This window comes from Mesoplodon densirostris, chromosome 4 (assembly GCF_025265405.1).
Source record: "Mesoplodon densirostris isolate mMesDen1 chromosome 4, mMesDen1 primary haplotype, whole genome shotgun sequence".
NCBI lineage: Eukaryota > Metazoa > Chordata > Mammalia > Artiodactyla > Ziphiidae > Mesoplodon > Mesoplodon densirostris.
This window is the reverse complement of record NC_082664.1, coordinates 46,326,993-46,353,895: the sequence shown is the minus strand read 5'-3', so window position 1 is coordinate 46,353,895 and position 26,903 is coordinate 46,326,993. Positions and strand designations below refer to the sequence as shown.

At 39.4% G+C, this 26,903-nt stretch overlaps 1 protein-coding gene across 1 annotated transcript in view; it reads left to right on the top strand.

The window, feature by feature from the left end:
- The window catches only part of PELI2 (pellino E3 ubiquitin protein ligase family member 2), a 206,302-nt gene that overhangs the window by 161,583 nt on the left and 17,816 nt on the right, over positions 1 to 26,903 (top strand). The window contains exons 3-5 of the mRNA XM_060098092.1: positions 13,065 to 13,166; positions 24,143 to 24,340; positions 25,876 to 26,064. Of these exons, the coding sequence (XP_059954075.1) occupies positions 13,065 to 13,166; positions 24,143 to 24,340; positions 25,876 to 26,064 (489 nt within the window). The remainder of the gene's footprint in view (positions 1 to 13,064; positions 13,167 to 24,142; positions 24,341 to 25,875; positions 26,065 to 26,903) is intronic.

Here is a 26,903-nt window from a genome sequence, read left to right as displayed (position 1 = left end):
ATCACGTAGAAAAATACAATTATAGGCTGTATATAAAACACATCTAAAACAAAATGATCTAGATTGGGGGTAACATTATGGAGCATACCAAAGAAATGCAAACAAACAAAAAGAGTCAAAGTTATAGTCTTAACATTAAGGAAGATTGAATTCATGGTTTTAAAAAAAGGTATTAAGTCAAAAAAAGTTTCTTCATAATGAAAAGGGATACAACCCAATGAAGACCTAAGGGTTGTGATCATTATGTATCAAATAACAGCATCACTTTCTCTAAGCAAAATGTATAGGAGATAACAAGGAAAAAAAGTCTTGTGTTGTATGCTTATAATACGACTTTTATATGCTGAAAATAGAAACTTGTCTTTATACACACTCACGACTGTTCAGATAAGTGTGCAAGTAATATCTTTAAACAAAAAGTAAAATCATAAATGTACTAAAGAATGGAAAATTGTTCACTTTACTTGGGATTGAGGAAAACCTTTCTAATTATGAGGTAAAATCTGGAAATGAGAAAAAGTACTGATGTTTCACTATATAAACTTCTAAAAATAATCTGTATGGCAAAAACACATTAAATAAGGTCAAAAGCCAAATGAGTGGTGGGAATTTGCAACTCATATCACAGACAATGGGGGTAATATATAAGGAGTACCTACAAATCAGTATGAAAAAGACCAAAAGAGTAATGGACAAAGATATAAACTGTTCACAGTAAAGAAAAGAGATGACTTTTAAGCATTTTAAAACACATTCAGCTTCAGTAATGATAACAGAAATGCTTAAAGCACAGTGATATCATTTTCACATATCATACAATACAGACCATAACACTTAATAACTCTCTATGCTGGTGAGGGTAGGGGAAACACCCTCTCATATACATCTGGTGAGAATCTAAATTGGTATCACTTCTACGAAAAGTAGTTTGACAATAACTATCAATATTAAAAGTGCACATATCATTTGATCCAGCAATTGTATCTCTAGGAATTTATCCTATAGATATATTCCCCTGTAGGCAAATTGAATACATGGATATTTGTTGCAACATTGCTTGTAAAATAGAAAATTTATTTCTTAATTTTTTTGTTAAATAAGTTTAAAAGATTGAAAAATCAGGCTATATCTACACATTAAAAAGAATGAGGAGGCACAAATAGCCAGGTGATGCAGACCGTTGTACAAGTTGTATTGTTAATTGAGAGAAGCAGGGGACAGAACTCTGGACAGTGTGCTCTCATTTCTGCCACCTGTGCTCTGTTAGCACAGACACCGATATTCCCTGAAAAGATATACATGGAACTAGTACTAGAGGCGCTCTCTGTGACCGAGGGCTGCATTGGAAGGAGCATACTATTCACTGGTAATGTTTGCTACTCTGTGCACATATTACCCAATTAACAATATTCTCTGCCTTCCAAATCAATCAAGAATCTGGAGGCCTCTGTAAAATTAAGTATTAAATTATCTGATAGAGATTATGAATGTTTTAGTCATAAAAATAGCTGGCTGTAATAGTAATTATTATGTGTTGGGCACTGGACTCTGGGTCCTTTACAAATATCATCTGAGTTTTTTCAACAGCTCTTTAAGGCAAGTGTTTTACTTTACAGGTTAAGAAACAGTTTCAAAATACGACCCAAGGACACAGATAACAAGGGCCCTTTTAAGAAGTTCAGTTGAATGAGGCTTGAGGAGGAACATTCAAATGTATATCCAAACTTCTTCCAAAAGCGTGTATAAATGCTTGGGGGAGCAGGGGCAGGCACACATGTTAGGTACATATATGTTTCCTTGTACTTCAGCCATTGTCTTACTCAAAGTTTTGTATATTAGGATTGGAACCTGTATGAGTCTAGCCAGCCTAACATCTTGAAAATGCCAACTGCCAAGATAAATGTTGTCTTTTGAGAGTAAATAACTCCATGTCTCTACATAACTACGACGTGGCCTTATCCAACTGGTTTTACTCCATAACGAAAATGAGATCCTGCAGCAGACGGGCAAATTTTAAATCAAGGCCAAGCCTTAAAAATAAAAATCCTGGGCTTCCCTGGTGGCGCAGTGGTTGAGAGTCCGCCTGCCAATGTAGGGGACGCGGGTTCGTGCCCTGGTCTGGGAAGATCCCACATGCCGCGGAGTGGCTGGGCTCGTGAGCCATGGCCGCTGAGCCTGCGCGTCCGGAGCCTGTGCTCCGCAACGGGAGAGGCCACAACAGTGAGAGGCCCGCGTACAGCAAAAAATAAAAAATAAATAAAAATTAAAAAATTAAAATCCAAGTAAAATGAGGGGGAATATTGAGCCTCCCCCCTTCCCGTTTTTTTTTTTCTTTTTACTGTCTTTTAAATGAGAGCTTTTGCTTTTTTCACTATAGGTAATCAATAGGGTTTTGTATTTCGTTTTATTTTGAACCAGGGTAAATTTTAGTCTTTTTATTCTTCACCACTCAAGGGATCATTTTGACAGCTGATAAACTGGCCCACATATTAAAATAATTATATGGCGGGTCTTTGGATATCTTGGTATAAAATCGATTTATGTCATATTCAGTTTATAGTATCTGGAAGTTTGCCTGCTCGTGGCAACAAATTAAGGCTTGCATTTACTGTTGGCTCGCTGTAACGTATAGTTTACGGTAGATACCTATGTATTTTCTCTCCAGTGCTCTTTAGAAACAAAATATACTTTTTTTTACCCAGTAAATGCATGATTTATAGAAAGTATATTATTTATAAAAGTATATAAATGGAATTACTGAACCGATTTTACTTTTTCAACTTAGTCATTTTGTAAGATACTTCATTTTCATTTATAATTCATATTTATTAGGGTTCATTCTTTCAGTTGGCTTTGTCTCTTGTGGCAAGTAGATCATATGTATGCAGATACTTAAATATTCAGATAAGTAAATGTTAGATGTTGCAGCAGACAGATTCACACCCATCCCTTAAAGCATTGTCCATTGACTGACTAAACATCTCCTCTTAAAGTTTACCAACTTCTGTTACAGGAGACCACGGTTAGGTTTCTCTCTCTCTCTCTTCCCTAGTCTTGTTTGTGTACAACAAAGAGGTAATCTCATCATTGTTTTAATTTTCACTGTAATACTTAGCATTTCACAAATACATTGCATCTTCTTCCTTTCTTCCTATGCCCCTTCTTGCTGACATCTAGAACCATAGAATGTTCCGAAGCAAATGCATTGCTGTTTTGATGAATGAATTTGTTGGAGGTCAGTTTCTTTATCTCCTACTAGACGAGCGTGACCCCGCATCCTTCCCCAGGTGACCACGGTGGTCCTTGCCACAGGGTTAGACCCCAAGGTAGTCACCACTTCGGACATTGGACATCTGTGTGGGCACTGAGATGGATGGACTGCCAGAGCGCTACCTTGCACTAACAGGGCTGTACCCCTTCCTTGTCCTCTCCTGCTTTGGGGGAGCTGCCATGCAGTCACTGGGGAGATGTCTTTGAAAAGGGCGCACTTTCAGAGTCACCATTTGAAATAGACTGTCATTGATAGCGACCAGTGCACACACGTGATTGGTAACGTAACCTGTTCATGTGTCTAGATGTGTGTCCTAGGTTACAGCATTGCTCTGTGGGAAAACTGCACATCGTCCCTATTTTCCAAAAGACAGGAGACAAAATCATGGAAAGAGGAGATTGCACATTAGGTTAGCTTAATAATAGGTTTAAAAAGTACAGTGACATAATCTATACAGACTTGGATCTGAACCTGTCACTTGTTCAGCACTTTGTGATAAACTGGGTGGATATAGAAGTAGCTAAAGCATCTTTGTCCTCAGACAGCACTGACCTTCCTGGACCCAGGACCAGCACTTGTAAGATGACAAAACTGAGGCACAGAGCATCGAAGTAACTTGCCCAGAGTCCCGCAGCTGGTCAGCAGTAGAGTGGGAATCCAGCCTGATCTGTACTGTTAGCCATGCAATATACTGCCTGAATCGAAGGCAGGTTTAAAAAGACAGGAGTTCCTGCCATCAAGGAGCTTTTCATTCCATCAGTGTAAAGTGGTAAGAATTCCTGGGACCAGATTTCTGCAAGGCCCGTGGACGTGTTCCTGCCCAACTCTCCAGCCACAAGCCTTCGGTGTGTCTTATTCTCCAAACTATATAGGTCATCTCTTGTGACTAGTACCACCGACCAAATCCAGCTTCAGTGTAATTAGGAGTGACTCCCAAGTTAGGAACACGTTCTCCTCAAACATTCTCACCCTCTCTGGCATCTGTGTTTGCTATATTGATTGACCGCGGCTGCCCCAGCACTGTGCATGCACTAGGTTCTCTGCCAGCGTTTGTCAAATAGCTCAGTGAGCCGATCCCAGACAGGCATGGGAGTGGCCCACTGCTAAGTTCAAAGCCATTGCTTCTAACAAATAGGCTTATCACTTTGATTTATTGTATGAAACACCATTGATTTTGATGAAATCCAAGTTGACATTTTTCTAACCATTTTTCTAATGGTTCAGGCACCCATTTGAAATATGGTTCCTTGAAAAGAGAGAGTATTTTAAAGAGTAGGTTTATGCAAAATAAATTATGAATTCCTTTAGCCACCTCCTCTCTTTAGAAATAGCACTCATATGTATTTTATACATAAAATGACAAGGATGGCAGAGATCTCATCTTCCTTGTAGCAATTTGAACCAGACTGGTTGAGGATTTATTGCCTAATTATATTTGTCAGCCTGACATAAAAGTCATTAGTTCTGGAAAAACATGTTTTTCATACCAGGATTATCTTTAATTAATACACTCAATATCTAACATATATTTAAAGCTAAACAGAATAGTAATCTCTAAAGCCTGTGTTACAGACCACAAGGAAGTGATGGTAACCCCTTGGGTCAGGAAGCAGTGCTTTAATTGCAGGTTTATATTTGAGGAGAGACGATGCCGTGTTATGCATTGTTCCCTCTGCTTTGCATACAGTGAAATCAGTGCTACTGACATTGAGTCCTTCTGTTGATAAATTATAAAGGTGATAACCAAAGACTCCGGTGAAATGGTTACAGTGGGTGAGTGACTGAACTAGGATCCAAACCCGGGGTCCAGTGTGTGGTTTTTCTCAACATCAGAATCCACTGGCCATTGATCTCTGCGATGTCCACACATGGTCTTATTCTCCTTTGCTAAAGTACCTGTAAACTTGAAGCTCAGCAGGATAAACTGGGTAGTCGTATTGATAAACCATCAGTCATGAATATTCCCTTTTGCCCCGTGTCCAGACATGTGCTGGATCGTCAGTGGATATTGCAGCAAGGCGAAGCAACGCCAGAGACCTCACAGGGCAGCTGCCAAGCGCCCGTATGTGCTGATACCCTCTAGTTCCCAGCCCCACCCACACTGCCCCAGCATCACAGTGGACACGGGGCTCTGGGTAGTAAAATTATTCATCAGGTATTTCCAATATGCTACAGAATTCGCAGCAAACCCATTTATCTGCTCATAAGTGCGCACATTTCTGCTCTAAACAAATACCAGAAGGTGTTTTTGAACGAAGAAGCTTCCGTTCCTTGGCCCTTTTCAGTCCTATCCCAAAACAGATTCCGTTATGAAGTTTTTCCATACTAATTAACAATGTTGTCCCTATAGCAATCCACCCTGTCATAGAAGGCTTGTATTTATAACCAGAATGGCTGCCAGAGATCAATGTAGTCGTTTTCCATTTTATCAGGTCCTTTCTGTGGTAATAGTTTTGCATAGTTATTTATTTAAGTTGTATGATGGGCTGAAATATTAACTTACAAATTAGAATGAACAGTTAAAGTGGCTGAAAATAAACTTGCCTAAAACATGCAGAATAATTGGCTGGGGAGCCTGTACTTAATCTACTGTGCCTTATTAAAGAGTGCCAAGTTATGGACATCGTTTAGAAGGCTATTGAGAACACAAGCTCATATTATGTTTCTTGGTGGAACCCAAAAGACAAAGGGGTCTCTGGCTCCATGAGTAGACTGTACAGGACTTTTCCTCGGATTGTCCCTATCTGATGGGCTGTGAGAGCATCTCTGACTTCTTCCTGAGATGTTTCCTTGGAACCTGAAAGATGGGGTGTGGTGAGCAGCCTCAGAGGATGCCACCATATTCAGACACATGATGCAAAACTCTTCAGAGCAGCTCTGTGAAAACTTGAGATTTATCTGGAAAAGTTTCCTTGAACATGTAAGCCACACCAGGTGTCTGGCACTCTCTTTTGAGAGGCAAAAAGAACATTAATTCCATCTACTCCCAAGGAGAGAAACTACAGAGGGTGCTGCTGTTTTCAAAAACACATTCATTAGATTTAGTCCAATGCTGTGTGGCACAGGAACAGTAACTGTGGTTCTGTAACAGTCAGCATCCTGGGCATCTAGACAAGGGCGATTGTCAAACTCTTGAGTACTTTGGTCCTAAGATATAGTAATAGAAAATATGGTGTGGATTTGGAGAAAAGGAATTTCATTTCATTTCAACTCAGATTCACACACACACACATATTACATCCCCTTAAATGAGGCTGGCTCTTGTTTAGTAAGGCATGCCCCATTAATGTACATGCTGTGTGTGGTTTGTCAAAGTTTTACCTCATAGCTTCCAACACATCTGGTTGTTTTCTTCTCCTGTCTTCCTAGTGTCTCTTCTATTCCTGCTCCAGATGCGTAAGGACTAAAAATTGTCCATGTGACATGCTTTGTCTTCTCTGAAAAGCTTTGAATGCTTTACAGATGCCTTTTATATGTTGATCTATAAATATTAATTTTAAATACTAATACAAAATTTTCTTCTTAGTCATCCGACAACTGAAGATTATCATAGTAAAAATATATATTTGTTCTAACCACAGACAGCCTCTTTTTTTTTTTTTTTTTTTTTTTTTTTGCGGTACACGGGCCTCTCACTGTTGTGGCCTCTCCCATTGCGGAGCACAGGCTCTGGACACGCAGGCTCAGCGACCATGGCTCATGGGCCTAGCCGCTCTGCGGCATGTGGGATCTTCCCGGACCGGGGCACAAACCCGTGTCCCCTGCATCGGCAGGCGGACTCTCAACCACTGCGCCACCAGGGAAGCCCCAGACAGCCTCTTAATATGCACTCAGGACCTCATGAAAGTGCCGTCAGAAACACAACCCCTGCTCTCTGTAAAGGCACCATGCTACCTATACCTGTACCATGCCCTGGGGCATAGGTAAGGTGAACACACAAATCACTGTGATGACTTACATGATAAGTCACATAAGACAGAAAAGATGCTCTGGCACCAATAGGCATTGAAAACTGATTGGTCCAGTTGTCTTTAGTTGTGTAGCTAACTACTACAACACTTCGTGGCTTAGCAAAAAACCATTTGATTTTGTTGATAATTTTGTGGGTCAGGAATTTGGGAAGAGCTCCCACGGCAGTGTCTCTGATCCATGTGGCACATGCTGGGGCAACTGGCACTGGAGGGTCCATTTCCAAGGTGGCTCCTTCACTCACATGTCTGGGTCTTGCTTCTCTGTGGCATCCCTCTCCCCACATGGCATTTCAGTCTCCAAGGCCCTCCTCGTAGCTTGGGCTTCTTGTAGTGTGGTGGCTTCCAAGTAGTTAGGTGTCTTATATGGTGACTCAGAACTCCAAGAGCAAGTGTTTGAGGGCAGCAAGGGGAAGCTGCAAGCCCCCAAGTCCCGTCTGTCACTTCTGCTGCATTCTGTTGGTCAAGCAAGTTACTAAGGGCAGCCCAGGGTCAAGGGAAGATGAATTAGATTACACCTAATAATCTCCAAAGTAGAAAGTTATGGGCTATAAAGGAGCTGGTTGTAAAACTCCTTTGGGGAATAACTCAGTTTTGTAATTACTGGTTGCCCAACAACTACTTTGTATTTGAGGAGCAAAAGTGAAATGTTGCACATTGTTTATTCTACTTTGTATTTGATTTGTGCCTTAATGCAGTAAAATCAGTGAGCTTGGCTTTGACTCACGATTAGATTTTAAGTATGACAGTAATAATTAACTGTATCTGGACAACAGTGGCAAGAGAGGGCTGAGAGAGGACACGGAGGCTTTAAGTATGAGTGATTGGAATATGGTTACACTATTGACTGAAAGAGGAAACCCAGGAGGAGAAAAAGTTTGGACTGAACAATGTAATGATGCTTTACACTGCAAGTAGCAAAATACCCAACCAAAAGCACCCTAAAACCCCTCATTTTTCTCACAGAAGTAGTCAGGGGCAGATAGTTTCTGATTTGGTTCAACTCAAAGATGTTGGGGCCCAGTTTGCTTCTCTGAGAGTCTTTTGACCTTCCTTTCCTGTTGCCTGATGGCCACCTCAGCTCCAGATATCCCTTAATCATCATTCATTTCTTCTATTAACAGAGAAAGGAAAGGATCTTTCTTTTTTTTTTTTTTTTTTTGCAGTATGCGGGCCTCTCACTGTTGTGGCCTCTCCCATTGCGGAGCACAGGCTCCGGACGCGCAGGCTCAGCGGCCATGGCTCACGGGCCCAGCCGCTCCGCGGCATGTGGGATCTTCCCGGACCGGGGCACAAACCCGTGTCCCCTGCATTGGCAGGCGGACTCTCAACCACTTCGCCACCGGGGAAGCCCGGATCTTTCTTGATGTCTCCCATTCCAGGAGCTCCACACCAGATTTCTCCTAAGTCCCACTGGTCAGGATTGGGTCACCTTTCCACATGCTCGCTTCAGAGGAGGCTGGGAGAGCTGCTCTTTTCATTTTCAGGCTTTGTCATGGGCAGCCAGCCCAGCTAGCAGGGTGAAGGGCATTAGGTAGGCAACCAACGATGTCTGCCTGGGTGATGAATTCCATTTTCTCTCCCTACACAGTTGATAAAGGCTCGCTTAGCAGCCTTATGGAGCTTGAATTAAATGAGCTAACTCATAACTGTAGTAAGTTAGTATTTTCTAGAAGCCAGTTAGTTTCTCATCGGGCTTTCTCCCTTTTTTACTTTGTGATTGAACACTAACCCCACAGCTTCTTAATAAAAGGTTAGAGTATTTTACTTATATTTTTAAAAATTGATTGAAAGCTCTTTGACTTCCAAGAATACGTGTACCTATCTCATTATGCATCTTGCAGGATTGCCTTTCTGGTATCATTACGTATTATATATCTTTTTAAGTGCCTTACGTATGTACGTAGGGGTTTATAAGAGGAAGAAAATTCTGCAGACCTTGTGAACCATGTTTGTTTTAAAGTCTGGAGGCTTGGAGGACTCTGTCAGTTAGTTGAAGTTGAACAAGGACAACCAGTTCTAGCTGTTCCCCTGAATGACAGAGAATGGCTCAGCTGAGCCGTGCCTGTGGCACAAGTAGAGTAACCCTAAGAAAGCATCTTCAACTGGGAAGACAGTGTCCTGGCTCAGAAAGGGCTTTGGTTTGGGCACCGGTGGGGCAGTGCTGAACTTCCTAAATCGGATGAAGTTGGAATCTTTCCTTCTCTGGATCTGTAACTGTGTCTAATTTTGTAATTGTCCAATCGTGATATTTTTAACCCCATAAAATTCACACGTAATAAATCTGAGCTGAGGGTGTCAGTGTTGGTACCGTTGCTGGTGAAAGGTAAGGGAGAGGTTGAGAAGACCCGAGGAAAGAAGCTCCAAGTCTCATCTTGAATCCGTCACAATCCATTCACTCATCTGACTTTCCTTGAATGCCCGCCACGCCCTCACTGCCAGGGGTGGAGACCACCGAAGACCAGACCTGCCTTTGAGCACTGGTAGCGACGTAAGAGGGAGTCAGCAACCCTGGCTTCTCATCACAGTAGGAAAGCAAATATGGCCAATCAGTATTGTCTGCTAGGCAAGTTGGTTGGGCTAGCTCTCCTTACCATTTTAAAGCGCTCGGTCCCCATATTTGAACTAGTTGTAGTGAAATCACACTATGTTACAGTAGTTGTGTTGGTACTGAACTCTAGTGAGTGCCAAGAGAAGGCCTTACCTACTATCCTTTCTGATATTTCAGAAATAGATTTCAAAGCAACTTGGTGCCTTGGGGAGATGTATATTTCCAAAATAACCTGAAATGATCGACTCAAGTCAGTGAATCTGTAATTTACTAGAAGCTATATTTCTGAGAGCCATATTTTAAACATTAAAATTATTGCTGAAAAATTGATACTTCTAACCCAAAAGAAGCTTAATGCCTCATATACTTGCCAGATGGAAAGCAAAAATTGAGGTCAAGCTTAAACTCTCCTCTTACCTTCCTCCAAATCCCCCAAATCTAGCCCCACTGTAGACTTTAATGCACAAACAAGATCACGTGAGCCCTAATTCATAGCATCAAAGGGAAGTGGGCGCCTCTCCATTTATTTCTGAGGAGCCCGGAGGTGGCCTGGATTTCGACTGCCCCCTTTTGCTCCAAACCCCAGTCCTGGCTTAAATCCCAGTCTTCTGGGGCCAGCTCATCTCCATGCTTCTCCCCACTGTGGGTGCAGACTGTTGGCCTCTTTGCAGGAGGGCCTCCCCTCCCAGCTTAGCACTCACAGAGGGAGACCACTGCCGGACTGGAAGTGACTTTGGTGGGTCACACCGATTCTGAAGTTCCTTAGCCGTCCTGCCACAGGGGAGTTCATCACCTGCTGCTCAGAGCCCCCTCTACCTTCTGGGACTTGTTTCTCCCTGTAGGATCTCTGTTCCCACTTCTCCATCTTCCCCAAATCCAGAGGTTTCTAAAATGTAGCGCATAGTTAAGATGTTCCTATTCAAAAAGTCTCAGAAAATGTGTTTTCTTATCCTTCAAAGGGTTCACCTTTCCTAACTCTGCTGATCCACATTTCAGAAACTGGCGGAAGTTTGAAATTGTAATTTGTCTTTAAATGGGCTCAACATTCAAGGTCACCTGGATCCGGAGTTCAAGGCCTCGGGGTCCCCACGCTTTCTTCTCTGTTGAGGGTGGCCGGGCAGGGGCTGGCCAAGATCTTTGTGCTCCCTTGGCTCTGGGCGGTTCCCAGGTATGGCACTGGGCTTGCTCTCTGTATAAATAGTCTTATTCATGCTTATGATAGTCTGGGTCACAAGAGTAGTTTTAGAATAAAACACTCTAGAAGAATTGGGCAACTTAGGGCCTGTAAAATGCATATTTCCGGGGCTTCCCAGAGTGGCATGGAAGCTGCACTAGGTCGTGGGGTGAGCATAGCAGATCTTCCTGGGGCGATGATTTCCCATCAAACTTGTTTAAATATTGAAAATGTTTAAATGTTAAAACTACAGGCATGTTAAGGAGTAGAATACAAAATTTAGACTAATTTCAAGGTAAGATGTTTCAAGAGTGAGAAGCTTCACTTCTACATTGCTCTCCCAGACATCTCCAGGGGCTCACATAACTCTCTTCCAGTTAAGGCAACCTTGGTGGAAGTTTGAGAAACACTGTACTTAAGAGGGTACCATCATACAAAAATGTCTAACTTTTTAAAAGGTGTTCTGTTCTGACACGTGTAAACTCCTTCTTTTGCAGATAATTGGCAAACTACAGACATTCTTATTTTGTGTAGTGTGTGTGCCAAGAAAGTCGTGTTTGAGTTGGTGCGCTTGTAAACGGAAAATTCTTAAGTGCAACAGATACTTTTTAAGGAACTGTAAAATAAGTTATTGTACAAATAATCACCCCCCTGGTTATCGGTTTTGTAAGTTTGAGTTTGATAAAATTATTTTTAAGTGGGTTTTTTCACTTAACTATAAAGATAAACAAGCATCCACTTAGCTTAAACTGGAAATAATTCTTTATTAATTTGACTTTCAAAAAATGTCACTTATATCAGTACCACTGAATTTATGTGACTCAGACCAATGAAAATTTAAGATTATATTTGTTACTGGAGTTGAGTGGTCTAAGCAGTATTTTTTTAAGCTTCCTAATCATATTAAATGTATAAATAATTATTATTTCTAATACTTGCATTATCTTAATGAAGCATGTACAATAAAACATCATTTCAACCATGAAGTTCCTGAGGGCAGATGATTGAAGAACCATGCGATTAACCAGGCTAACTTCAAACTTGATTTGGAATGTTGTACTATTTATTACTCTAAGCAATTATATTAGTCAAATATAAATGTTCAGAGTACATTTTCATTTAGGTGCTCTATGTGTGTCCAGCTACTTCCAAATGCTGTCTTAGTCTTTCTTGGGCTTCATACAGTGTGATTGTTCAATAAATGTTTAATAGATAGGCTTATTAAAGTTTTATTTATTATACTTAATGTAAAAGAATGGAAATGAAGATAGGTTAAAGTTGAATGGACAGGGTAATTGAAATAATTTGGAATATAATTTAAATAAACTTCTTAGTTAATTTGGAAACTTTAAAGTATGTGACCACAACGTAAAATGGGTTGAAATATATCATTATGGAGGAAATAAGAACATCATCGTATTATTGGTTTCTGGATTCTTTGAAAAAGACTATTAGCTTTAGTCTAGTCTAAAAATAGAGGCGATAAAACTAACTTAGCTACCTTATTTATTAACTCAATAAATATCTGGGTTAAGCAAGTGCTTATACAAGTTTTAAATAGGATGTAGAACAGAGTATAAGTATGATTATCATTGGCTAAAATAGTACATTATTATATGGAAGTTTTTATAGAATTTTACTCTTTTTCAATGATTCTTTTACTCTCATAATCTCCATCATGTAGGAAAAATACTATTACAAAATGTTCCTGACTTATCTGTTTTAGTGTGAAATAAATTAAGAAATTTTAAATCATATTAGTCTGAAAATTCTGTCACTGAGTTAAGGTAACATGGAGAAAGTATATGTTTTTCTAGGGCTATGATTAAATCAGGTCTTGGAAACTAGTGAATTAACTTTGATTTGGCGTAAGTAAAATATTGTTCATATTAAGGATGAATATTTGGTAAACCCAGTATAATGACTGCTGGCTCCTCCGTAATTCAGGGCACAGCAGGGACAGGCTCTGACCATTAGGAAAATGCTGGCTTGTGTTGGGGTTTTGCTGGTAGAGTGATGTCTCTTAACTACAAACAGAATTGTGGTAAGTTGTTGAAATGAAATTCTAACAAATTTTTACATTTTTTATTTCATTATTAGGCTATCAGCTGCAAAGGTCAACATAGCATATCGTACACTCTGTCAAGGAATCAGACTGTGGTCGTCGAGTACACACATGATAAAGATACGGATATGTTTCAGGTAACATCTTTCTTTTTTCCATGGAAATTTTCAGCACATTTTTCCTTCGATTCTCTATTTTGATATGTAGTCACAACTTCTAGCACAGTAGTGTTTGGTGATGTCCAAGGGGGAAAAGGTGAGGATAATATTTAAATTGTTCCTATTTGGTTTTCAAAAGACTAAGAAAATACTTAATTCTAAAAATGCAGAAAGAAATTATAAAGACTACATTCTCAGATCTCAGTGCAATAAAAAAGAGACTCTAAAAACAAGAACAAACATTTTTAGAGCCAGCTACTTTTTAAAGTTAACATGTTCAAAATACTTCCCAAATAACACTTGAACCAAAGAGGACATCAAAACTACAATTATAGGCCTTTTAAAAAATAACTGTGGAAACATTTAATAGCATAACTCATGAGATGTGACTGATGTTGTACTCGGAAGAAAATGTAAAAACTTTTAAGTGCTTTTATTATTTGGAAGGAAGGAAGAAACTCAAGGAACTAAACATTGATCAGAAAAAGTTCCTTTTAAAAAATGACAGTAAAAAGTAGAGAACAGTTTGAGAAGGATAGGTGTTAACTCTTCTCTAAACGTTTGACAGATTTCCCCTATGAAGCCATCTGGTCCTGGACTTTTGTTGGGAGTTTTTTTAATCAGTTTCAATTTCAGTACTTGTGATTAGTCTGTTCATATTTTCTGTTTCTTCCTGGATCAGTCTTGGAAGGTTGTACCTTTCTAGGAATTTGTCCATTTCTTCCAGGTTGTCCATTTTATTGGCATAGAGTTGCTTGTAGTAGTCTTTTATGATCCTCTGCATTTCTGTGGTGTCCATTCTAACTTCTTTTTCATTTCTAATTTTACTGATTTGAGCCCTCTCCCTTTTTTTCTTGATGAGTCTGGCTAAAGGCTTATCAATTTTATTTATTTATTTTTTTTGTGTGGTATGCGGGCCTCTCACTGTTGTGGCCTCCCCCGTTGCAGAGCACAGGCTCCGGATGCGCAGGCCCAGCGGCCACGGCTCACGGGCCCAGCCGCTCCGCGGCATATGGGATCCTCCCAGACCGGGGCACGAACCCGTATCCCCTGCATCGGCAGGCGGACTCTCAACCACTGCGCCACCAGGGAGGCCCAAGGCTTATCAATTTTGTTTATCTTCTCAAAGAACCACCTTTTAGTTTCATTGATCTTTGCTATTGTTTTCTTTGTTTCTATTTCATTTATTTCTGCTCTTATCTTTATGATTCCTTTCCTTCTACTAACTTTAGGTTTTGTTTGTTCTTCTTTCTCTAGTTGCTTTAGGTGTAAGGTCAGGTTGTTTGAGATTTTTCTTGTTTCCTGAGGTAAGATAGTATTTCTGTAAACTTCCTTCTTAGAACTGCTTTTGCTGCATCCCATAGGTTTTAGATTGTTGTGTTTTCATTGTCATTTGTCTTTAGGTATTTTTTTGATTTCCTCTTTGATTTCTTCATTTATCTATTGACTGTTTAGTAACATGTTGTTTAGCCTCCATGTGTTAGTGTTTTTTACAGTTTTTTTTCCTGTAATTGATTTCTAATCTCATAGTGTTGTGATTAGAAAAGATGCCTGATATGATTTCAATTTTCTTAAATTTACTGAGGCTTGATTTGCGACCCAAGATGTGATCTATCCTGGAGAATGTCCATGTGCACTTGAGAAGAAAGTGTATTCTGCTGCTTTCAGATGGAATGTCCTATAGAAATAAACTATACTCCAATAAAAATTTTAAAAAAAGAAAGGACAGGCTCAAGAATAGTTTTAGTGGTATATAACTGAAAGTCCAGAAACACATCAAAAGAAAGCAGAAGGAAGGAAATAATAAAGGAAAAAATTATCAATTAGTTTAAAAAGAAGGGAATTAATAATATATCCAAGATTTGGTACTTTTTTTTTAATTGAAGTATAGTTGATTTACAATGTTGTGTTAGGTTCAGGTATACAGCAAAGTGATTCAGTTATACATGTATATACACACAGAAATATATTTTTTTCAGATTCTTTTCCATTGTAAGTTATTACAAGGTATTGAGTATAGTTCCCTGTGCTATACAGTAGGTCTTTGTTGGTTATCTGTTTTATATATAGTAGTGTGTATATGTTAATCCCAAACTCCTATTTTATCCCTCTCCCTGCTTTCCCCTTTGGTAACCGCAAGTTTGTTTTCTATGTCTGTGAGTCTGTTCAAGATTTGGTACTTTAAAACAACAGGAAATTAAAATTAAGGCTAATAAAGGGAAAAAGCAAACACAGATTCAACCAAGGAGGCTTTGCATTTCTATATGGAGAGTTAAATTATTAAATAAAAGATGTTGAAACAAATGTCAAAAAAGTATCATAGATACATCAAAAAGGGGAAATAGGGAACTCCCTGGCAATCCAGTGGTTAGGACTTGGCGCTTTCACTGCTGGGGCCCACGTTCAATCCCTGGTCGGTGAAATAAGATCCCTCCAGCCATGTGGTGGGTGCAGAAAAAGCAGGGGTGGGGGATAAATACTTCTGAAAAATAAGAAAACCTGCTCAGCCTCGCTTATAAAAACAGAAATGTGAATTCAGATCACACAGAGGTACCATTTTTCACTTACCAGATTGGCAGAAATCCAAAAGGTTTTGTCAGAGGTGTGGGGAAGCAGATGCTCTCCTACATCCTATAAATTAGTCTGACCTCTATGGGGCAGTGACTTGGAAATACCTATGAAAAATACACAGTGCTTGCACTCTGACTCAGCTTTTCTTTCTAAAGCTCTCCTCTTTCTAGAGATTTACCCCAGAGATACCCCTGCATACATTCAAAATGACATTTTTACCAACTTATTGCTTGCAGCGTGGTTTAATAGTATAAGCTTGCAAACAACCTAAATGTCCTTTAGTAGAGGACCAGTTAAGTAAACTCAGGCACAGCCATAGAGTGGAGGCCTCCAAGGCTGTACAGCAGAACTAGGAAAAGCTCACACAGCCTCATACAGTCACAAAAAGAGCTCCAAACATATTTAATGAATTAAAATTAATATGATTAAATATATTGAGGCTTTGATAGTATTATATTCAATTAAGGCTACTTAATGTTAATAAATTAATGTTATTAAACATATTAAATAGCATATTAATTATTAGATAGCAAATTAGTACAGTTAAATGATTTAAATATGCTTATATGCTTGAAAAGTCTCCAAAAGGATAAACAAGACATTACTAATAGAGCAGTGGTTTTTGTGGGGAAGAGAACTGGGCAGGGTGGTATCCAGGGAGGTGTTCCATGCTTTTTTATCTTTGAACCTTGTGAATGTGTTAGCTATTTTAAAAAGCTGAACAATCCTATACAGATACATAGATGGATACATAGATGGGTAAGGTGAGTTGCAGAGATACAGGCATAGTTACTTAAGTGCCAGTACATCAAAAGTAACGTGTGGTATTTAGACACATTATTATTATTATTATTTTTTTTGCGCTATGCGGGCCTCTCACTGTTGTGGCCTCTCCCGCTGCGGAGCACAGGCTCCGGACATGCAGGCTCAGTGGCCATGGCTCACGGGCCTAGCCGCTCCACGGCATGTGGGATCTTCCCAGACAGGGGCACGAACCCGTGTCCTCTGCATCGGCAGGCGGACTCTCAACCACTGCGTCACCAGGGAAGCCGTAGACACATTATTAACAGTGGTTTTACTTTTCATGCCATTCCATTTTATAACAATCTAAATGTTTTTTCCTTCTCATTCTCCCAAAGAAAAAGCTCTCCCTAAATAAACATCTGGATATGCTTCATTGTTGATATTTTTATGGAACTCTGTAATAATTTCTTTCTTTAATACTTTCCAGAGTTACACATCTTGAATATATAAGATTTTTTACCAATGTGTTACATACGTAGAAGATTCTCAGTACTAAAAACATAAGTCCAGAAAATTTTACAGTTGTTGGTAGGACATTTTTTTACCACTTAAAATCAACAAGTTACTGTAGTTGCACATGTTTGTTTCATTACTATTCTTCAGTGACATGTTGTGACAGAAATGGTGTGTTCTTCACTACTGTACGGTCACATTCTACTCAAATTGTTCACTCTCTTCCTTCTCACCTAATGCAGAATGAATTAAAGATTTAGCTGGATTTTTTCAGCTTCCTGTTCTTTTTTTTTTTCCCACTTATTGTGGTAAGAACACTTAACATGAGATCTATCCTCCTGACAATTTTTTAAGTGCATGATACAGTATTTAACTATTTTAACTGTTGTACAACACATCTCTAGAACTTAACCGAATATCTTGTGTAACTGAAACTTTATACCTATTGAACAACATCTCCCATTTCCCTCTCCCTGCAGCCCCTGGCAACCACCATTCTACACTCTGTTTCTGTGAGTTTGACTATTTTAGATACTTCATGTAGTTGGATTTGTCCTTCTGTGACTGGCTTATTTCACCTAGCATAATGTCCTCTAAATTCATCCATATTATCGCATGTGACAGGATTTCCTTCTTTTTAAGGCTGAATAGTATTCCATTGTATGTATATGCCGCTTTCTCTTTCTCCAATCACCCGTTAATAGACACCTCGGTTGCTTCCATACCTTGGCTATTGTGAATAATGCTGCAGTGAACATGGGCAGCAGATACTGCTTCGAGATCTTGACTTCAGTTCTTTTGGATAAATACCCTGAAGTAGGTTTGCTGGGTCACATGGTAGTTTTATTTTTATTTTTTTTTGAGGAAGCTCCACACTGATTTGAACTTCTAAATGCTTTACACATCCCTCCCATTTCATCACACAGAATATTAAAAGACTCATGATTTAATAAAATTAGTAATTTTTTACTGCTTCATCAAAGCATACATATCCCTCCCCCACCCTTACCCCCTATGAAATCAGCATTTTTTTTAACTGCAAATGCATGGCAGTGAGGAACACGGTGACCAGTATAGTTTGGTGCCACTGCTTTGATTCCCGCTAAAGCACATCATTGTTTTATCATCATCAGCGCAAATGTCAGCATCTTCATATTTATTATGAAACCATAATATTATGGTTCATATTATGAAACCATGGCTTCATGGACCTGGCCCCTTAAAAAGGCTTCAAGGACCCTCAGAGTCTCATGGACCACACTGAGAAATACCAGTTTTTACTATACTAACCTCTTAATTTTACAACTGAGAAATCTGTGTCTTTGAAAGAAAAGTGTAACTTCACCTAAGGGCAAAGATGGCATTAGTGGCAGAACTAAAGGTTTAGGTCCTGAGCTCTCCATTCTCTACATAGCACCTGCTCAGTCTCCTTAAATAAGGCATGATGGTTCAACAGGAACTTATAGACGTATGAAGAAAACACAACCCATCTGTTATGTGTGCTAAAATAATCTGATTCCTTTTGCAGACTAACTGGACATGTTGGAGGATTAATGTCAGATCACTCTAAGCAGCGTAGAATTAAGCAACTCTTAGAAGGCCCTGAAAAATCAAGCTTCTTTTAATTTTTTCCTCCTTTTAACAAGTTTACATGTCTAAAACCTACCACTGACAAAAATCACTGAGCAAAAGCACTGCAGCATTCATATTTCTCAAGTATGGACCTTGGTGTTAAGGGCTGTTCATTTTAGCCATTACCCATTAAAACGATTTGTAGGTTTTCTGTTTTTGTTTTTGTTTTTTTTGCTGTATGCGGGCCTCTCACTGTTATGGCCTCTCCCGTTGCAGAGCACAAGCTCCGGACCCGCAGGCTCAGCGGCCATGGCTCACGGGCGCAGCCGCTCCGTGGCATGTGGGATCCTCCCAGACCGGGGCACAAACCCGCGTCCCCTGCATCGGCAGGCAGACTCTCAACCACTGTGCAACCAGGGAAGCCCCGATTTGTAGGTTAATTGAGCATTTAAAAGCAGAACATCAGAATGAACCAAGAAAAGGGCCTTGTGCTGCATTTCCCACAGTGGAATCAGATAACAGGCTCAGAACTCGGAAGTACTACTGCCTGAGAAAGTCAAACCTAGATCTAAATTTAGGAGATGGGTTAAGACTAACAAAATCTGAGTTAATATAGCCAGAATAAGATCTTAGTAATTATTTTCTAGAAGAGGAGTAAATAAAGGAAAGAGAAAAGAGCATAGATATTGAGAAAGTAAAATATAAAGAAGAATATAGTTTAGAAAAGGAATCAAAGGCAAAGACGATTCTGATCTTGCGGGGGTTAAGGAAACTGACCAGGTCCTGAAACCAGAGTTAGTGGTCATTTCCCCCTCTGGTTTCTCAGTTTCATATGCTTCAGACCTAAGTGCTGCAATGCCTTATGTTTTGGTTTTTTTGGTTTGGGTTTTTTGTTTTTTGGTTTTTTTAGTTAGTTTATAGTAGTTCTAGATGGTAACATTTCATTAGCATCTATTTAGTTGAGAAAAATGTTGAAGAATATTTTAATAATTATTTCCTAAAACATTGTACTTGTGTGTTTGTGTGTCTCACAGGCTCACAGGGTTCAAGCTCACTATCATAATCCTCCATTCATCAGTTTCATTTCTTGAGCACCTACTGTGTCAGATGGTCATCTAGTCACTGGAGGTAGACAGCTCCCCTCTCATGGAGCATATATTCTAGAGGAGGCAAAGAGACCACAGATAAGCCAGCACTGCCGCGGTGCCAAGGAAGAGGGAAGTGACGTGAGATGAACTCGGAGAGGTAGGCAGAGGCCGGGAGAGTAAGGGGCCTTTAGGCCAAGCAAAGACTTTGGGTTTTATTCTAGGGGTTTGTTGGAGGAATTTAAGCAAGGGAGAGAGAAAATCCAATTTATGTTTTGTTACGATATCTCCAGCTACTGTCTGGAGAAAAATGTAGGAAGCAAGTGTGAAAACAGAGAGACCAGTTTGGAGTCTAAGGCAGTGCAATCCAGTTAGAGCTGAGGGCAGCTAGAACTAAGGTGAGGAAATGCACAAGGGCTGAAGATGCATTTTGGAGGAAGAGTTGATAGAATTTACACGAGGTTAAATGTGGGTGTGGAGAAAAAATCCAGGGTGATTCTTGGGTATTGATGTTTTAGCTTGAGCAAATTGGATGCCAGTCACTGACATAGGGAACCTAGGGGTTGAAGAGGATCCAGTGTAACATTTGAAACATGTTACATGTGAGATGCTTATTAGACATCCACATGGAGATTGGGTGCGTTGGTCTGAAGCTTAGGGAGAGATCAGGGCTTTGGGGCTAAAATGGGATTTGGTGAGGTTACCTGGGGGAGAGAACAGAAGGGGAAGGGAAAGGGGCTGTTGGCCAACTAGCCTGGAAAGGTTTCATTAACTTAATACCAGGTACAGATATACCAGGACATGTAAGCCCTGGAAACCTCAGCAAGCGGGGTTTCAGTAGAGCCGTGCTGAGAGTTGGAGTGGCTTCAGAATGGGTCACGGGGATGAGTAAGGAAACAGAGGGTAGTAACTGGTGGCAGGTTTTTCCAGAAGTATTGCCATTATATGAATCAGAGAAATGGGGCTATAGTTCGAGAGGTGCTCTCAAGCAAAGGAAAACATTTTCAAAAATGAGAGACAAGTCTAGAATGGTGCTATTCAAACTGCTCAGCCGAGCAGTGAAATGTCTGTTAATGGTGCAGGATGAGACAAGTAAGGAAATTGAGAAGGAATGCGTTTGGAAACTTGTAATAGCAGTTTGGCATTCCTGAAACATCCATGCAGATGATCATTTTTCTAATACTCATTTTTGTTATATTTTTTAAAGCTATTAAGTGACAAGTTGAAATTTTAAAAACTAACAAAAAAATGTTTGCTAGCTGACAGTGTGATCCAGTAATAGAGGGAAATTGATCATTTCAGGAGTAAAGTCCTTGGAAAGGGGAGAAGAGTGGGATGCCAAGCACCCGTGGAGAGATTGGTCATGGATAGGAGCAGCAATAACTCATCCTTGTCATAGGAGGGAAGTGAGAAAATAAGGTTACAGATGCAGGGACGAGGGTAGGATTGGTCCAGGAAAGGTGAAGGAGGACCTTTTGGGTGCTTTCACACCATTTTACCTGTGCTGACTTTGATTGACAACCAGGTAAACCCAAACTTTTCTCATATATATACACGTAGCTGAAAGTGCCAAATGATGCTGTATATGTGCATATCAGTCAGCAGCAGGGAGTAAAATTCTCCCCATGGCTACTATGTGAATATCAGATGAAATTCAGATACATCATGGCTGGTCCACATGACTACCCTTAAAATAACGCAGAGTTGATCCAATAGTCAAAAGAAAGGACAGGCTGCAAGTCTTCCACATTGGGTGAGTTTTCATTAGGAAAGTGGCTTAGGTTTTTTTTTTCCTGGCAAAAGCAACATAAGGTTTTTGTCCTAAAGTATAGAAATATGCTAACACTCTACAGGTTAGATTTAAGTGGAAGTGAACTGATAAATATTAAATGACCAGTCAGGTAAGTATCATGTCTTGAAATAATTGATCTTAGCAGTATGTTCCAGTTGGAATAAAATGTCATGTTTTACAGGCAATTTCAGTTGATTCATCAAGACATTAATTTAATACATTGGGATGAAATCAGAATGGCCTTTCTTGAAGAGAGTAATCTTTATAGACAAGGAATGGTTGTGTGATTCTGCTGGAGCATGGTTTTAGCTTTGAGCTTTTAACAGAGTTTGAAAAGTCTTTGCCGTCTTCCACGGAGGTGACAGAAATTAGATCATAGCCTGTGTCTTTGTGAGAGCTCTGGGTTTTGTGTGGTGACCAGGCAATTTTAGAACTTCTCACATTTTACTCCTAAGCTTCATTGGAGTCGAGGTTCAGGACAGATTTGTTCCTGAGTTTGGAGTAGTCTCCTGTATACTTTCCTATATTTGTGAAATATTTTGCAGAGTATCTTACTTTTCTAATTAAAAAAAAAAACCTAAAGTGAAATAAATCAAACAGAAAAAGACAGATGTGTAATATCACTCACATGTAGAATCTAAAAAAAAAAAAATCAAAATCATAAAAACAGTAGAATGGTAGTTACCAGGGGCTGGAGTGGGTAGGGGGCGCATGGAATTGGGGAGATATTGGTCGAACAGTACAAACTTCTGGCTGTAAGATGAGTTAGTTCTGGGATGTAATATACAGCATGGCAATTGCAGTTAATAATACTGTATTATATACTTGAAAAAGAGAGTAGCTTTAAAAAAAGGTTTAAAAACATTCAGCAGTCTGAATCAGTAGAGCTTCTGAGTTACACATCCAGCTTTTGAATTAATCTAGCAGAGGGAAGATTCTGCAACTTTAGAAAGATGAATCGTATATGATTTTATAATCTAATTCAAGTTTTATGTTGCATTTTTTAACAAGTTACATGTTTTCTAAACCTGTATATTGAGGCAATAGGCATCTATTCAAGGTGATAAGTTTGAGTGAACCCCGTGGTTTAGTTTATTCCAGGCACATCTCAATAGGACAAGAAATTAAGGGTTGTAAAACACAAGAGAAATAGATGTCTGTTGGTTTAACAGAGATAGTCTATGCATGAAAATGTATATGTGAGATTTACAAAAGAAAGTTAATATTGTTCCAAAGCAAGCAGACCTAAATGATGCAAGATATATACATTTTGTTATATTTATTTCACCTTTATTCATTTGGACAAAAAGAGTACTACACTGCTTATGTTTTAGATAGAATTTTGAGATCAGGATAAAGATACCTGGGAAATTGACTTTGGAGGCCTTATACGAACACACTGGGGGTTCTGTGTGTTCCTTCCATTGACAATTTCAGAATCAAAGTCACTTGTTAGGAGAGAACATTAATATCATATTTAACAAGAAATGATTTGTTTACATATAAATTATTTTAGTTTAAGACGTATCTTTGGCATATATAACATTTATCACTGTTTCCTAGTTAGAGATTCATAGAACATCATTACATAGACGGTTTCATGTTTTGTCGTGAGGATTTCCTTACCTGTAAACAAATACTTCCCAGTTCACAGGACACAGCAGTACCTGTCTTATTTGGATTTAGTGAATATGAAAAGCTTTGTTAGAACTCTAAGACCATGCTAATGAAATATATTCTTTCTGGCAGCATTTAAACTTACCAAGGAAAGTAAGCCAATAAAATATTATTGGCCACTTTTTAGACTTGGCCACTTTTTAGACTTTCCCAGGAGAGTTTTTTAAAAATCCAAAATTGAAATGTTAGGATCAGCTTTTTAAATCTTTCATATGACTGCATCTCAAACTTTGAGCTGACCTGTATAGCCCTTTACATCACACTCATTTACGCTGAGTGACAGAAATAGGCGTTGGGGTCTCATGTCTGAGGTAGGGCTTGTTCTCCCGCTGTGCCATGAATCACTGGTGGATTCACTTAGTGTGTAAAACCAGTCCCTGGGGCTGGGCAAGAGTGGGGGAAATAGGGCTTTTGTTGGCTGGCTTCCTTTAAAATCTTGGGGTTTTTCCCACCTGGAAGTACAAGAAAAAAAAAAAAAAGAATGATTTTCTATGAAAGTAATAAGTAATGTTTCTACCTGATCAGAAACCTGTTTGGAGTGAGATCTATTTTCCTCTAGAATAGAAAATTGTTTTTCTTAACATTTAAAATCTTATGGTTGGTTACCATAACATCTCCCTTAAACAAGAAAAGGAGCAGACTAAAGATTTTTTCATTAAATTCTGACCTTCAGGGCTTCCCTGGTGGCACCGTGGTTGGGAGTCCGCCTGCCGATGCAGGGGACATGGGTTTGTGCCCCAGTCCGGGAAGATCCCACATGCCGCAGAGCTGCTGGGCCCACGAGCCATGGCTGCTGAACCTGCATGTCCAGAGCCTGTGCTCCGCAACGGGAGAGGCCACAGCAGTGAGAGGCCCGCATAACGAAAAAAAAAAAAAAAAAAAATCTGACCTTCATAGTAGAGATAATGAATGTTAAAGGATCCTGAACACTCATTTCATGTGATGAATATGGTGACATCATATTTTTCAAGTAGATCATGAGTATAATTTGATTTATTTAGGTGGGCAGATCAACAGAAAGCCCTATTGACTTCGTCGTTACAGACACAATTTCTGGCAGTCAGAACAATGACGAAGCGCAAATTACACAAAGCACCATATCCAGGTTTGCCTGCAGGATAGTCTGTGACAGGAATGAACCTTACACAGCACGGATATTCGCAGCCGGATTCGACTCTTCCAAAAACATATTTCTTGGCGTAAGTACTATTAATCAGTACATTGTTTCTAGAAAAACACCCATTATTATCATATATAACATTTAATTGTGGCCAAAAAATTTGCCTTGCACAATGCTTCTGGTGAGATTTTAGCTTTCATACAGCCAGTTTGAAAAGCTATTATTAAAAATCTGAAAATAATTGTCATTACTTGTTATTTGTTATATTTGCTATATTAACTATAATATGTACAGTAATTACTTTTTAAAAGTATGTGTATTAACATACATCATGTATTTATTTCAGAAGGAAAATGGTCAGATCTAGATAATTGGGGTGCAAAAGAAAATATTATTCCTTTATTCATTCAAAAAATTGTTATGTAGTGTTTGCTTTGTTCCATATTGGGTGTTATATCACAAAGCACAAAACAGACTAAAAATATCTCCCTTCATAGAATGTCCATGTAAATAAAACCCCCCAGTTTTAGTGACTATCCAGTTTTAATATAGTCCCCTTTTTGAATCAGGATATTTTTACAGGGGGGGAAAAACCCTCACTTTAAAATAGCCTAAATGGTAATAAAAATGTATCATGTTGCAAGAAGCGCCCAGGAAGGCCAGCTGCAGGCTTGGTTGATGCAGTGTTCTGTGACATCCAGGGAGCCAGGTTCATTCCGTCTCGCCCTCTGCCTCTGGGCACATCAGCTTCCTCAGGCGAGGTCCTGGCGGCGGCGGGACGGCTCCAGCACTTCCACCAGCCCCCGCAGCATGACAGCTTCCCACTGAAAAAGGGCAGCAAAGGCACTGTTTCTTCCTTGTCTCTTTTAAAGAGCCAAGAAACCTTTCCAGGAAGCTTCCCAGGAGGACTCAGTCAGGCCTCACTGGCCAGAACTCAGTCACATGCCTACCCCTAAACCAGTCATAACTGTCTTATTTATCCTAATCAGATTTACCCAAGTCATGTGAGCAATATCTGGCTCTGTCCCCAGGAAAGAGAAAGAAATCACTGTGGCCAGGCGTCCAAGAGCATCTGTCCTGCCGTTACATCCAGCTGCTTGTGCCTTCCACCCTTGATGATATAACACTGATTCGTATGAAAACAGAACGTAGTGGCCACAACTTGTTGGCTTACTATATTTTGAAATTTTGTTTGTTTAATAAAAAATTTTTTCTCTTTCTTCTAGTACTTCCCTGATAATGAGTTCATACAAAGCATTTTTAGGTAACAGGATGAAAGCACTGCACAAATAGAACTGAAGAATACATACTGGATTCCTGGAATCACCTGGGGGCGGGGGGTGGTTTGAACAAGAATCTGTGAGGGAGAGGTCCAGGCATCAGGTTTTGTTTAAGTGCCCAAGGTAAATATGTCTCCAGCAATAAATCATTCATCTATTTTTGCACTTCTTTCATTTTGTCGGACTAACTGCCTTTTTTATCCTTCTGATTATTAGCTTTAAGTAGAAAATGAAAATTCTTCACTTTCCTCCCCTCTGCCCTTACCCAACAGTTTAAAGAGATTCTAGAATCTTTTTGTGTTGAACATAATCTTTTCTGTGGTATGCTCTCCAGGAAAAGGCAGCAAAGTGGAAAAACCCCGATGGCCACATGGATGGGCTCACGACCAATGGTGTCCTGGTGATGCATCCGAGAGGGGGCTTCACTGAGGAGTCCCAGCCTGGCGTCTGGCGCGAGATCTCTGTCTGTGGAGACGTGTACACCTTGCGAGAGACCAGGTCTGCGCAGCAAAGGGGAAAGCTGGTGAGTGGACTTCACGCAAATAATGCATGAAACTACAAACACCCAACTCAAAAGCTATCATTTTCCTCCCCTAAAGTTCAAAATCTTTGTACAGGTCTTAGGGCTGTGTACCGTTGACCCAGGAGAACAAGAATTTTCTGAGCCTCCAAAAGTAAGAGGGAAATAGCCTTCTTCCCTTTCATGATTAAGCTTTTCCAATAGTGGAAGAAAATTATCTTTTGCTCCTAACTACCTTAAGAGCACAATCTTATTAATATACTTCACCACAGGTTTCTGCTTAAATTCACTTTAAGAATAAACTTATTTTTAGTGTAAAACTTTACTAATTTGGAAAACTACTGAGCAGTCTAAGACTAATTAGTAAAAATTGTGAATTACAGAATTATTTACTAGACTTTCTGGGACTAAAAGATAATTAAGTTAGCTTTTTTTTTTCTTGAGTTAATAGTAAGAAATTAATATATAATTCCCTATATGATTCGCCAAAGTCACAGTTACAGCTTCTTACTTGAAATAGTTTGTATAGTACATTGACTTGGCATGTTTGTATTTTTTCTATAAATATTACTACTTATCCCAAATGCCCTAAAGCTGTTGGGTTTTTAACACTTTCTTCAATGGAGAATAATTTTAATAACTTAAATAGGAGGCTTTGCAACCTAAGTGTACATCAACAGATGAATGGATAAAGAAGATGTGGCACATATATACAATGGAATATTACTCAGCCATAAAAAGAAATGAAATTGAGTTATTTGTAGCGAGGTGGATGGACCTAGAGTCTGTCATACAGAGTGAAGTAAGTCAGAAAGAGAAAAACAAATACTGTATGCTAACAC